Source organism: Prionailurus viverrinus, chromosome B1 (assembly GCF_022837055.1).
Source record: "Prionailurus viverrinus isolate Anna chromosome B1, UM_Priviv_1.0, whole genome shotgun sequence".
NCBI lineage: Eukaryota > Metazoa > Chordata > Mammalia > Carnivora > Felidae > Prionailurus > Prionailurus viverrinus.
The window spans coordinates 15,560,714-15,573,474 of NC_062564.1; the positions used below are offsets into that span (position 1 = coordinate 15,560,714).

The 12,761-nt window shown below is 39.3% G+C and overlaps 1 protein-coding gene across 7 annotated transcripts in view; it reads left to right on the plus strand.

Moving 5' to 3' along the window:
* The first annotated feature begins 175 nt into the window (after positions 1–175).
* PRIMPOL (primase and DNA directed polymerase) overlaps positions 176–12,761 on the plus strand; it is a 57,701-nt gene continuing 45,115 nt past the window's right edge. For 2 of the 7 annotated variants that reach the window (XM_047855498.1, XM_047855503.1), the window contains exons 1-6: positions 176–376; positions 535–638; positions 1,190–1,266; positions 4,389–4,529; positions 6,296–6,508; positions 12,505–12,602. In XM_047855498.1, the coding sequence (XP_047711454.1) occupies positions 6,329–6,508; positions 12,505–12,602 (278 nt within the window). In that variant the 5' untranslated portion in view covers positions 176–376; positions 535–638; positions 1,190–1,266; positions 4,389–4,529; positions 6,296–6,328. Of the gene's footprint in view, positions 377–502; positions 639–1,189; positions 1,338–4,388; positions 4,530–6,269; positions 6,509–7,316; positions 7,361–12,504; positions 12,603–12,761 lie in introns of those variants that run through there. The other 5 variants (XM_047855500.1, XM_047855501.1, XM_047855502.1 and 2 more) reach the window with 5 other exon arrangements.

A 12,761-nucleotide genomic window follows, 5' to 3' on the forward strand; every position in this document is an offset into this window, starting at 1 on the left:
CAGCCCGTCTCAGCGCTGACACGTCCCTCCAACCCCGGCACGCTCTCGTCCCCACCGCCCCAGGCCCCTTTCTCATAGGCCTGGTGCTCTCCTTTCTCCGGCCCCCCCCGCACCTATGCCGCTCTCTCATTGGCCCGGCGCCCTCCTGCCGGCACGCCCCCTCACGCTCTGGCCTGGCCCTCGCGCGGGGTTTGAAGACGGACCCCGCCTGCTGCTGCGGGCCCACGGGTTTCCGCCGGTGGCGCGGGTTTCTTTCTGAAAGTAAAAGGACGGAGACGTGAAGGCCTCACGAGGCCCAAGGAGCAGAGAGAAGGGAGTCAAAGGCGGGCCCCGTCAGACCTCCGGGAGGAAAGGGAGCAGGCCGCGACCCGCGCTGGTAACTCTGTACTTCGCTTTTCTTAGCTCACCCCCCCCCCCCCCCCCCCACTTACTGTCTCTAAATCCGAATCCTTCCCTGCTCTACTGATTTCCCCTCCCGTTTTCGTTCACAATCTCCGTTCAGACCCTGATGCAAACAACATATCGTTTTCGCAGCAGAATATATCAACACAATTGAGCACGAAATTCACCAGATTTCAAGAGCTTCATGATATCCACGTTAAGAACTAGCCTGCTCCCCAACATTTTTGCCCATTCAGGTATAAATCCGGGGGCTGCGGTTTGTACATAAATATGCATCGTCTTGTATATCTGGCACTCCTTTGTTGAGTGCTTAGTACATTTTCGTAGTGCGCTCATTGTATCCTCTCTACAACTCCAAGAGGTAGGAATTCCAATTAAAGTCGCTACAGGTATTGAAGACAGTTAAATCATTTGCTCTTGCTAAAAGAGTTACCGGGGTTAAACTCAGATCCTTTCTTTATCCTTCCCAAATTGAGAGAGGACCAGTGTTTGGCAGTCCTTTCTCTGCTGCAGTGCAACTGAAGAATACGACCCCCTCCAAATCCTACCGGTGGTCCAGCTCCTACTTCTAGGGAAGGAACTGGTACTGTTAATCAGTCCTGTTACCCTGAGATGCCCACGCCCCTTCCTGTGCCCAGGCATTTCTTACCAAAATGATGCTTGAGTTAAAGCAACAGCAGATTTTGTTTTCCTGTAAATTATGCTAATTTGTCTAGTGAAACTTTAATTATAGTAGAACAGTTGGCTAGAGGAAATGTCTTCTGAGTCCAGTAATTTGTTTTGACAGAGTTGTCTCAGAGGTGGCAGGATTTGATCTGGGCCTTGAAGAGGAAGAATTTGGGAAAAGCAAGTGAGGCATTCCAGGTGAGAGGAATCTACGCCAGAGGGTGCTTGTAATTGGCCAGGGACAGGAAGTGGTCCTGATGCATTTGGTGGTAAGAAATAAAATGATTAAGTGGTCTAGATTCTAGAGACTGTAAAGCGGTTTAGAATCTGGTCCAGATTCTGGAGAGAGTTTGGACTTCTTGAGGTGAATCAAAGTGTGAACTGAGTGATGCTCTGAACCATTAATGAGTGGCCCTATGGAAAGTTCTGAATCTGGGTTTTAAAGGTGATTAGTCTGGCAGAGTTAGCCTGTTTGGATGGATGATCCACTGGGGGTGGTAGAAAGGGGAAGCTGGAGAAGAATAATATGTCACTGTATGTTTTGTTATCCCTTACCAGAAATTTTTGGGAAATTTGATTTTTTTTTTTAGTGTTTATTTTTGAGACAGAAAGACAGAGTGTGAGTGGGCTTGGGTAGAGAGAGAGGGAGACACAGAATGCAAAACAGGCTCCAGGCTCTGAGCTATCAGCATGGAGCCCAACGTAGGGCTGGAATGCACCGACCCAAGATCATGACCTGAACCGAAGTCTGATGCTTAATCGACTGAGCCAACCAGGTGCCCTTAGGGAAATTTTAATATGACTTACTTTGTTTAAGCATAGAGAGGCAAAGTGACCGGAGTGGGGGGTGGGGAGAAGATTCAATTGGTGTAGTTAATTTCTTCAGGTGTTACTCATCTGGGATATAATCTTCTATAACAATATTACTGTAAATGAATTTTAATCTCATACTTGATTATGAATATTCTAGTAGCGGGAAAAGTAGTATAAATGTGTTCCAGGAGGCCAGCAAGGGGATTTTATTAAGAAAATATTGCCAAATACCAGAACATTACTAAACACTGGAACATACATGCCGGGAAACACAAAATACTGGTGAATCTGTTCTCAGGGCACCGGGAGAAGCTGACTTGTGATTAGACAAAAGAAGAAAGAAGCTAGAAGTGCACCAGGGAGAACCATGGCAAGGCTTTAGCTCTCCCTAGAGACCGGGAATCTGTATTCCAGCTGCTTCTGGGACTCCAGCCACCAAGTGTGCTAGCTGGGCAAGTCTGGGCATAAACCAGGGCTATTGAGGTTGGCTGCCTATGTCCTTTCTCTGCCCCCTTTCCTCTGCCTCTTCTTCCACTACGGTTCCTCAAAAATGACTCAGCCAGACTTTTTTCTAGCCTGACCACCTTTAGTTGTAAAATCAGTATCGAACATGGTTAATTGCAATGTTAAGAAAAAAGCATTGTGGGATGTGGCGCCTGGGTGGCTTAGTCAGTTAAGCCCTGACTTTGGCTCAGGTCATGATCTTGCAGTCCATGAGTTCGAGCCCCACATCCTGCTCTGTGCTGACGGCTCAGAGCCTGGAGCCTGCTTTGGATTCTGTGTCTCCCTCTCTGTCTCTGCTCCTCCCCTGCTCATGCTCTTTCTCTCCCTCTCTCAGAAATAAATAAACATTAAAAAAAAATTAAATAGCACTGTCGGGGGTGCCTGGCTGGCTGACTCCGTTGGTAGAGCTTGTGACTCTTGATCCTGAGGTCATGAGTTCAAGCCCCACATCGGGCATAGAGCTTATTTTAAAAAAAGAAGAGGAGGAGAAAGAAGAAAGAACATTGCGGCACAGTGTGAAGAAATAAATAATAGAGCTCTTAAGCCTAGTATTTTAAAATACAGCAAATATTTTTCTTTGGAACTTGGAAACTGTTACCAAAAATAGTTATGGTCCTGTGTGGAAAGAGGTTTTTGCTGCACAATTATGTAAAAGACCACAATCCTTCCCCACCAGGAATTAAAAGCATTTCGAGGGGCACTTGGGTGGCTCAGTGGGTTAAGTGTCCAACTTCAGCCTAGGTCATGATCTTGCTGTTTTGGAGTTTGAACCCCGCACGGGCTCTATGCTGACAGCTCAGAGGCTGGAGCTGTTTCAGATTCTGTGTCTCCCTCTCTCTCTCTGCCCCTACCCCACTCACGCTCTGTCTCTCTCAAAAATAAACATTAAAAAAAAAAAAGCATTTCAAAATTGGTGACCTGTTTCTTCTCGTAGAGGGTAGAGATGAGGAAAATGATAGTCCAAAACCAGAATACCAGATGCCTTCCTGTTTTCCATTTCCTTTGCTTTTGTCATTTAATCCTCCTGCTCCTACAGTGAGGCCCCCAGTTGTCTTCTAACCCTGAACCCAGCTGTTAAAATTTTTGAACTGTGCGAACAACATGAGGGAGTAACATATTGAATTTCTCTTTGTTCTCTGTTGGCACTATGGTTTCCTCAGTTCAGTGAGTTGTCAAACCATACTCTCATGGTCATGCCAGCAATTTTTACAAAATCAAAAATTTTCCTGATGTCAGTGTCACCAAGTGTGAACATGTACATGGTTATTCTTCGTCAGTTACTGGTTAGATCCTAGAGCTACAGATCCTATCTAAATGCATTCTGTGTTTCTTGTCTTTACTAAGTCATCAGTGGGCTTTATTAAAAGTTATATTTTATAGAAGAGAATCAGTTTCTCACTTAGGTTGTCTAAATGTTGAGGATTTTTATCTGTATGTGAAACAAATTAAAATAAACTTTGTACTCAGAATCTAGCATTACGGAGCCTCCGTATCACTTCGTATTGAAAAAGCCATTTCGTCAAAAATTACCCTGTCTCTTCAATCCAGTGAAATTGTATTCTTTTCCGCGGCATACCTGTAATGACATTTATGTTGATATCTTTAGAATTACGTTGGTTATAATTTATTTATTAAAAATTTTTTAATGTTTCTTAAAAAATTTTTTAATGTTTATTTATTTTTGAGAGAGAGATAGAGGGTGCATGTGCCAGCAGGGGAGGGGCAGAGAGGGAGAGGGAGACGCAGAATCAGAAGCAGACTCCAGGCTCTGAGCTGTCAGCATAAGAGCTGGATGTGTGGGGCTCAAACCCATCAACTGGGAGATCACGACCTGAGCTGAAGTTGGATGCTTAACCGACTAAGCCACCCAGGTGCCCCTCTTGGTTTGTAATTTATAATTTTCATCTGGATCAGGTGTAACTTTGAGAGAGCAATCTTTCTTAGGTCTGTTATGGTTGGAGTCAAATGTGAAATTTAACAGTCATGACGTTTTACCATCTCAGTCTTCTAGGATGAACCTGTTTTTCCTTCCCGGGAACGTATCATTTGCCAGTGAGTTTGTGTTGTTGGAAGGTTTTCTGCTAAAATTCAAGAGAATATTTATCAACATGATAAGCACAAGTACTGGAAAGGCATCGCGAAAGGTAAATAGGAATTTTCCCCTCAAATGCTGTAGTTTATGTTGTTATTTCGGTTTATAAAATGAATGTATGTGTTTTATATATCAGTAAATTATGACATAGATGATATTGATGAAGAGGGAGACTACATCGGTTTTCTATTTCTGTGTAAAACATCATGCCAAAACTTCTAGGCTTAAACAAAAAGTAATATTTTCTTCCAGTTCTGTGGGTTGAACAGCTGCTTTGCAGATCTCACCTGAACTCACTCAGGTTTACTTACACATTGAATTCTGGTGGGTGCCTGATCCAAAATAGCTTAACTCAATATATCTGATAGTTGATGTTGGCTGTTACCTGGGGTAACTTGGGTTCTTCTCCGGATGGCTTTTTATCCTCTATGAGGCTAGAGTTCTGGCATGACAGTGCCAGGGTGGGACTACAGCATAGCCAAATCCAGTGCAAAAGCACTTAACGCCACTAGTTTGCTTCACATTTGTTGATGTGACATTGACACATTGAGATTCACATTGTTGATGTGACCAAAGCAAGTCACATGACCAAACACAGAGTCAGTGTGGGAGTGGGCTCAGACAGCAGCTGTTGATGGGAGGAATGGCAAAAATTTTGTGGCCATTATCTACCTACGATACAAGCTTTTTTTCCCCTTCTAAAAACTCATCCTTTTTTTTTTTTTTTTTTCTAAGTAAAACATAATCAAAAGTTGAAAAAGTATTGCCTGGCCCCCTCACCTGGTTAAAATGGAAACGTATGCAAACAAAAACATATATGATTAGATTAATAAACAGGTGTTAGGGGTGCCTGGGTGGCGCAGTCGGTTAAGCGTCCGACTTCAGCCAGGTCACGATCTCGCGGTCCGTGAGTTCGAGCCCCGCATCGGGCTCTGGGCTGATGGCTCAGAGCCTGGAGCCTGTTTTCGATTCTGTGTCTCCCTCTCTCTCTGCCCCTCGCCCATTCATGCTCTGTCTCTCTCTGTCCCAAAAATAAATAAACGTTGAAAAAAAAAATTAAAAAAAAAAAAAACAGGTGTTAAAAGACCATCATTTCACATTGATCACAAAATTACAGTCATTAACAGACATAGATTAAAATTTATTTATTCCCGTCTTCAGTCGTGCTTATGATGAACATAGACATCCTAAACCAAAGTAGCCAATATTGCAGTTCCCATTTATACACGGTGTTGTCCTCCCAACTAACGGCTGTGTTGGGTGAAAAGAAAAGAAATGGATAGAAACATAGAAGGAAAGGGAACTAAGAGTTGCACAGTGGTGTCTGGAAATGAACTCTGCCCTGAGAAGTAGTAGCACAGGAGTCATGGCCAAAGTAGTAGGACGACTTGGTCAAGGTCAATAGCGCTTGATGCATTAAAGTGGTTCTAGTGAAAACGATAATGATACAGAAACCACTTGTATTTACCTGCGACTCTGTAATTTACAAAACGTTTTCTTAGGTCTTGTCACATGTATCCTGATAATTACATAAAGTATTCAGGATGACATTGATCCCCATTTTGCAGTTAAGGCTCAGCGAACTTCTAAAATCATAGCACTGTTAGAAGAACCAAGATTGAAAGATATCTGACAACTAGCCATGTTCTCATTTCACATTAAAACTTCATGTAAAATAAATAAGTAAATAAATAGGATAAGGAAATAGCCATTAGGAAATGGGTTTTGAAGTTTTACCAAAAAATATGTATATATATTCTAAACAAAGAAATTGATGTCCTTGTTTTTTTAGTACTAATTGGTAGAAATCTTACACAGGATAGGATTTAGTTTCCCGTAACTTCTGAACCAATGGAGAGAAAATGGGAAGCAAAACTGAAGCAAATTGAAGAACGAGCAGCTTGTTATGAGAGGAAACCATTGTCCTCAGTATACAGACCGAGATTGTCTAAGCCAGAAGAACCACCTTCCATTTGGAAACTATTCCATCGGCAAACTGAAGCCTTTAATTTTGTTAAAAGCTGTAAAGAGGTAATTTTCTCATCTCCTGCCTTTATTTCTGGGGCTACTGTAACTTTAGATTTCTAAAAACAAACTAAAAATCGTTGTTTGTGTTCATTCCAGCCCACATGATCTACAAAAGAATCGTGATCTAAATATCACACAGTTTGCAAAACATATCCCTATGAATTATTGGCCATTTACTTTATATTAAGAATGAAGAGCAATGACCTATGTAGTGCCAATTGGTTTGAAAAATTTGTAATGACACTTAAAATTTGTTTTGTTTCAAATATAGTTGACATAGTAAGTATATTAGTTTCAGGTGAACAACATAGTGATTTGACAGTTCTATACATTACAAAATGCTCACCACAATAAGTCTAGTTACCATCTATCACCGAAGTTACTCCAATATTATTGACTATATTCCCTATGCTGTCCTTTTCATCACCATGACTTATTTATTTTATAAGTGGAAGATTGTACTTTTTAATCCCCTTCCCCTATTTCTCTTGTCTCTCCATCTCCTCCCTGCCCCACTTTGGCAACCACCGGTTTATTCTCTGTATTTATGAGTCTGTTTTAGGTTCGTTTTGTTTTTAGATTCCACATATAAATGAAATCATGTGATCTTTGTTTTTCTCTAACTTATTTCACTTAGCATAATACCCTCTAGGTCCATCCATGTTGTGAACAGCAAGACTTCATTCTTTTTTTTTTTTTTTTTTTAGGGCTGAGTAATATTCCTTTGAGTACATACACTGTATCTTCTTTATCCATTCATCTGTCAGTGGACACTCGGTGTGTTCCATATGTTGGCTGTTATAAATAAATATGGGTACACATATTCTTCTGAATTAGTGCTTTCATTTTCTTCAGGTAAATACCAAACTACTGGAATTACTGGATTGTATGGTATTTCTATTTTAATTTTTTTGAGGAAACGCCATTCTGTTTTCCATAGCGGCTACACCAACTTACGTTCCCACCAACAGTGCTGCATGAGTGTTCCCTTTTCTCCAAATCCTTACAAACATTGTTATTTCTGGTCTTTTTGATACTAGCCATTCTGATGGGGGCAAGGTGGTATCTCAGTGTGGTTTTGATTTGCATTTCCGGGATGATTAGTGATGGTGAGCATTTCTTCATGTGTCTGTTGTCCATCTATAGGTCTTCTTTGGAAAAATGTCTATTCAAGCGCTCTGCACATTTTTAAAGTCAGATTTTTTTTGGTGTTGAGTTGTAAGAGTTCTTTATATTATTTTGGATATTAACCCCTTATCAGGTATATCATTTGTAAACATCTTCTCCCATTCAGGAGGTTGCTTTTGCATTTTGTTGATGGTGTCTTTTGCTGTGCAAAAGCTTTTTAGTTTGGTCTAGTCCCAATTGTTTATTTTTGCTTTTGTTTCCACTGCCTGGGGAGATAGATCCAGAAAAATATTGCTAAGGCTGATGTCCAAGAGTTTACTGCCTGTATTTTCTTTAAGGAGGTTTATGGCTTTAGGTCTTATGTTTAGGTCTTTAATCTGTTTTGAGTTTATTTTTGTGTATGGTGCGAAAAAGTGGCCCAGTTTCATTTGTTTGCATTAGCTATCCAGTTTTCTCAGCACCATTTATTGAGGAGACTGTCTTTTCCTCATTGCATATTCTTGCTTCCTTTGTTATAGATTAATTGACCTTATAATTATGGATTTATTTCTGGGCTCTCTATCCTGTTCCATTGATTTGTGTGTGTACTTTTGTGCCAGTGCCATACTATTTTGATATCTATAGAATTGTAATCTACTTTGAAATCTGGGGTTGGAATACTTCCAGCTTAGTTCTTCTTGCTGAAGACTGCTTTGGCTATTTGTGATCTTCTTTGGTTCCCTACAAATTTTAGGACTATTTGTGCTAGTTTTGTGAAAGATATTATTGGTATTTTGGTAGGGATTGCATTCGATCTGTAGATGGCTTTGGATAATATGGACATTATCACAGTATTACTTCTTCAGATCCATGAGCATTGTATATCTTTCCATTTTTGTTGTCTTCAGTTCTTTAATCAGTGTCTCATGGTTTTCAGAGTACAGGTCTTTCACTTTGTTGATTGAATTTATTCCTAGGTGTTTTATTCCTTTTGATGCAACTGTAAATGAGATTATTTTCTTAATTTCTTTCTGATAGCCCACTATTAGTATTTAAAAGTACACTTGATTTCTGTATGTTAATTTTGTATCCCGCAATTCTATTGAATTCATTTATTGTAATTATTTTTTGGTGGAGTCTTTAGGGTTTTCTATATGTAGTATCATGTCCTCTGCAAATAGTGACACTTTTACTTCTTCCTTACCAGTTTGGATGCCTTTTTTCCCCTCCTTTTTCTTGTCTGATTGCTGTGGTTAGGACTTCTAGTACTGTGTTGAACAAAAGTGGGGAAAGTGGGCATCTTTATCCTTTCTTGATCTTAAAGGGAAAGCTTTCAGCTTTTCATTGTTGAGGATGATGCTGGCTATGGGTCTGTCATATATGGTCTTTATTATGTTGAGATGTTCCCTCAATACTCATTTTGTTGATAGTGTTATGATATGGAATTTGGTCAAATGCTTTTTAAAGTGTTGTATTATGTTGATTGATTTGTGGGTATTGATCCATCCTTGCATCCCTGGAATAAACCCCACTTAATCATGGTGAATGATCTTTTTTTTTTTTAATTTTTTTTATTAAAAAAAATTTTTTTAACATTCATTTATTTTTGAGAGACAGAGAGAGGCAGAGCATGAGCAGGGGAGGGGGAGAGAGAGATACAGAATCTGAAGCAGGCTCCAGGCTCTGACCTGTTTGTTAGCACAGAGCCGGACGCAGGGCTCGAACCCGCAAACTGCGAGACCATGACCTGAACTGAAGTTGGACGCTCAATGACTGAGCCACCCAGGCGCCCTGGTGAATGATCCTTTTAATGTATTGTGTTAGATTTGCTAATATTTTGTTGAAGATTTTTACATCTGTGCTCATCAGGGATAATAGTCTACTTTTTTTTTTTTTTTTTTTTTTTTTTTTTTTTTTTAGTGTCTTTGGTTTAGTTTGAGGGTAATGCTGTTCTTTCAGAACAAATTCGGAAGTATTCCTTTAAAAAAAAAAGCATTCCTTCCTCTTATATATTTTGGAATAGTTTGAGAAGCATAGTTATTAACTCTTCTTTAAAAGATGTTTGGTGAGGAGCACCTGGAGGACTCAGTCAGTTGAGCGCCTGACCCTTGGTTTTGGCTCAGGTCATGATATTGGGGTTCGTGCTGACAGTGCAGAGCCTGCTTGGGATTCTCTCTCTCCCTCTCTCTGCTCCTCTTCTGCTTGTGCTCACTCGCTCTCTGTCTCTCTCAAAATAAATATATAAACTTTTTAAAAAATGAGTAAAAGATGTTTGGTAAAATTCACCTGTGAAGCCATCTGGCCCTAGACTTTTGTTTTTTGGGGAGTTTTTGATTACCAATTGAATTTCATTACTAGTAATCCATTTTCTATTTCTGATTTAGTCTTTTAAAACTTTATGTTACTATGGATTTGTCCATTTCTTCTAAGTTGTCCAATTTGTTGGCATATACTTTCTTGTAGTACCTTTATTTTTTTCCACTTTTTATTTTTATTTTTTTGAATCAAAATTTATGAAAAAGTGCCAAATTCACATCCTAAAAACACAGAGATACGTATTTTAAAAGAAATATGTAGACTTTCAATTTCCAATCCATATAGGAGGCTTAAAAGTTGCCACTGTGTCCCAACAACACTAATTTTTTACCTAAGTAGTATAAAAAGCTGAACAAACTGAAAAATCAACAACTTTTCTTAGATCTGTAAGAGAAGTGAGAACACAGGTAAGCCACTGCTCCCCCAAATTGGAAAGATTGACAGACAAAAACAGAGAATCATAGCCTCCTGGAGAAAAGACCCATGAGCAGTAACCTCTGTTCTCTGGGAATGAGTGTCAAGTTAGGAAAACCTGAGCTGTAACTGATAACTTGCTGGAGTCTCAGGATGGACAAGTCTGAGAGAGAAAATCTCTAAGAAGACCCGTCATTGGGGGGGTGGGGAGTGGAAGAGGGAGAAGCAGAAATGGCCCCACACTTTTATGAAATTTTCCCCCTGGGGAGCTCTATCAGTTTCTCACAATGAACACCAGAGAAAAATCTCCTCATGCTTCCAGCAGGGAGAAGAAAAGAGGAACCAATTAGAAATACGTCAAAGCAGTCTGTTCTTTTTAACATGGTCTACACTGAGGAGACACTATTTAACCATGGTTTAAGCTGTCAGGGTTTTATCAGAGCTAAACTAAATAATAAAATACCTAATGAAATACCTATCTCCAGCCCACTCTAATCATCCTGCCTCACCTAGTGGGTGGGCTGATAAGCCAGTATGAAGTTCATGGTCCAGGACAGGCTTATTAAAAGACCCAGACCTAATCAAAAGATGTAGTAGTCCCTTTAATCTTTTGTGTTTTTATGGTGTCAGTTGTAACTTCTCTTTTCTTTTTTTTAAATTAAAAAAAAAATTTTTTAATGTTTATTTATTTTTGAGAGACAGAGACAGAGTGTGAGCAGGGGAGGGACAGAGAGAGAGAGAAAGACACAGAATCTGAAGAGGCTCCAGGCTCTTAGCTGTCAGCACAGAGCCTGACGTGGGGCTTGAACTCACAAGCTGTGAGATCATGACCTGAGCGGAAGTCGGACGCTTAACTGACTGAGCCACCCAGGCGCCCCTCTTTTATTTCTGATTTTATTTTTGAGTTGTCTTTTTTATTCTTGATGAGTCTGGTTATATCAATTTTGTTTATCTTTTCAAAGAACCAGTTCTTAATTCCATTGATATTTTCTATTGTCTTTTAGTCTTTATTTCCACTCTGATCTTTATTATTTTCTTCTTTCTAATTTTGGGCTTTTTTATTTCTTGTTTTTTCCTCTAGGTGTAAGTTTAGATTGCTTCTTTGAGATTTTTCTTGTTTCTTGAAGTAGGCCTGTATTGCTATAAACTTGCCTCTAATAGAACTGCTTTTGCTGTGTCTCCTGTAAATTTGGAGCCATTGTGTTTCCATTTTCTCATGTGTCCAGGTGTTTTTTTTATTTCCCTTTGACTTCTCCATTGGCCCATTGGTTTTTTTACTAGCACGTTTATTTCCAGTTGTTTTCTCGTATTGATTTCTGGTTTCATATTGTTATTGTTGGAAAAGATGCTTGATATGATTTCAGTCCTTTTAAATTTATTGAGACTTGTTTGGTGGCCTGACATATCCTGGAATGTTCCATGTGCACTTGGAAAGAATGTGTTTTCTGCCCTTTGGGGATGAAATGTTCTGTATATATTTATTAAATCCATATGGTTTAGTGTGTCATTCAAAGCCAAAGTTACTTTATTGATTTTTTTTTTTTTTGTCTGGATGATCTATCCATTGATGTAAATGGGGTGTTAAAGTATGCTACTATTATTGTATTACTGTCATTTTCTCCCTCTTTGTCTGTTAGTACTTAATATATTTAGGTGCTCTTATGTTGGGTGCATAGACATTTACAATTGCCATATCCTCTTGTTAGACTGATCCCTTTATCATCATGTCATGACCTTCTTTGTTTCTTGTTATAGTGTTTGTCCCAAATCTATTCTGTTTGATAGAAGTATTGCCACTCTAGCATTTTTTTTTCATTTCAATTTGTATGGAATATCTTTTTCTATCCCTTTTTCAGTTTATGTGTCTTTCAGTCTGAAGTGAGTCTCTGGTAGGCAGCATATAGATGGGTCTTGTGTTTTTTATCCATTCAGTCAGTTACCCTTTGTCATTTGACTGGAGGATTTAGTCCATTTACATTTAAAGCAAAGATTTTGATCGGCGTAGGTGTACTATTTTTCTTACTTTTAGTAATACAGATAGATGTTCAAATGCCAGTTTTTCAAAATTTGACAAAATTCTTCATAAGCATTGAGTAGCTACAGTGGGTTTTTGGATTTATACTCTATTAATTTTTTGAATATTATTTTTGATTTCTATAAAGGATGTTCATGTATTTGCTTTGGAATACAAAGTGGGTGATGGACAACGTATTTACCTGGTAACAACCTACACTCAACTTTGGTTTTACTATAAATCCCGGTAAGTCTGTAAAGCACAGCATATTAAAGTTACATTTCCTTCATCTAGTTATGTTTGTGAAATTGATTCTGGCTGAATTAACTGTTACAGTTCTCAATCACACAATAGTCCTTTACTGGTAGAATTGAATTCTGGAGCTTCCTTGTCATGGCAACACTG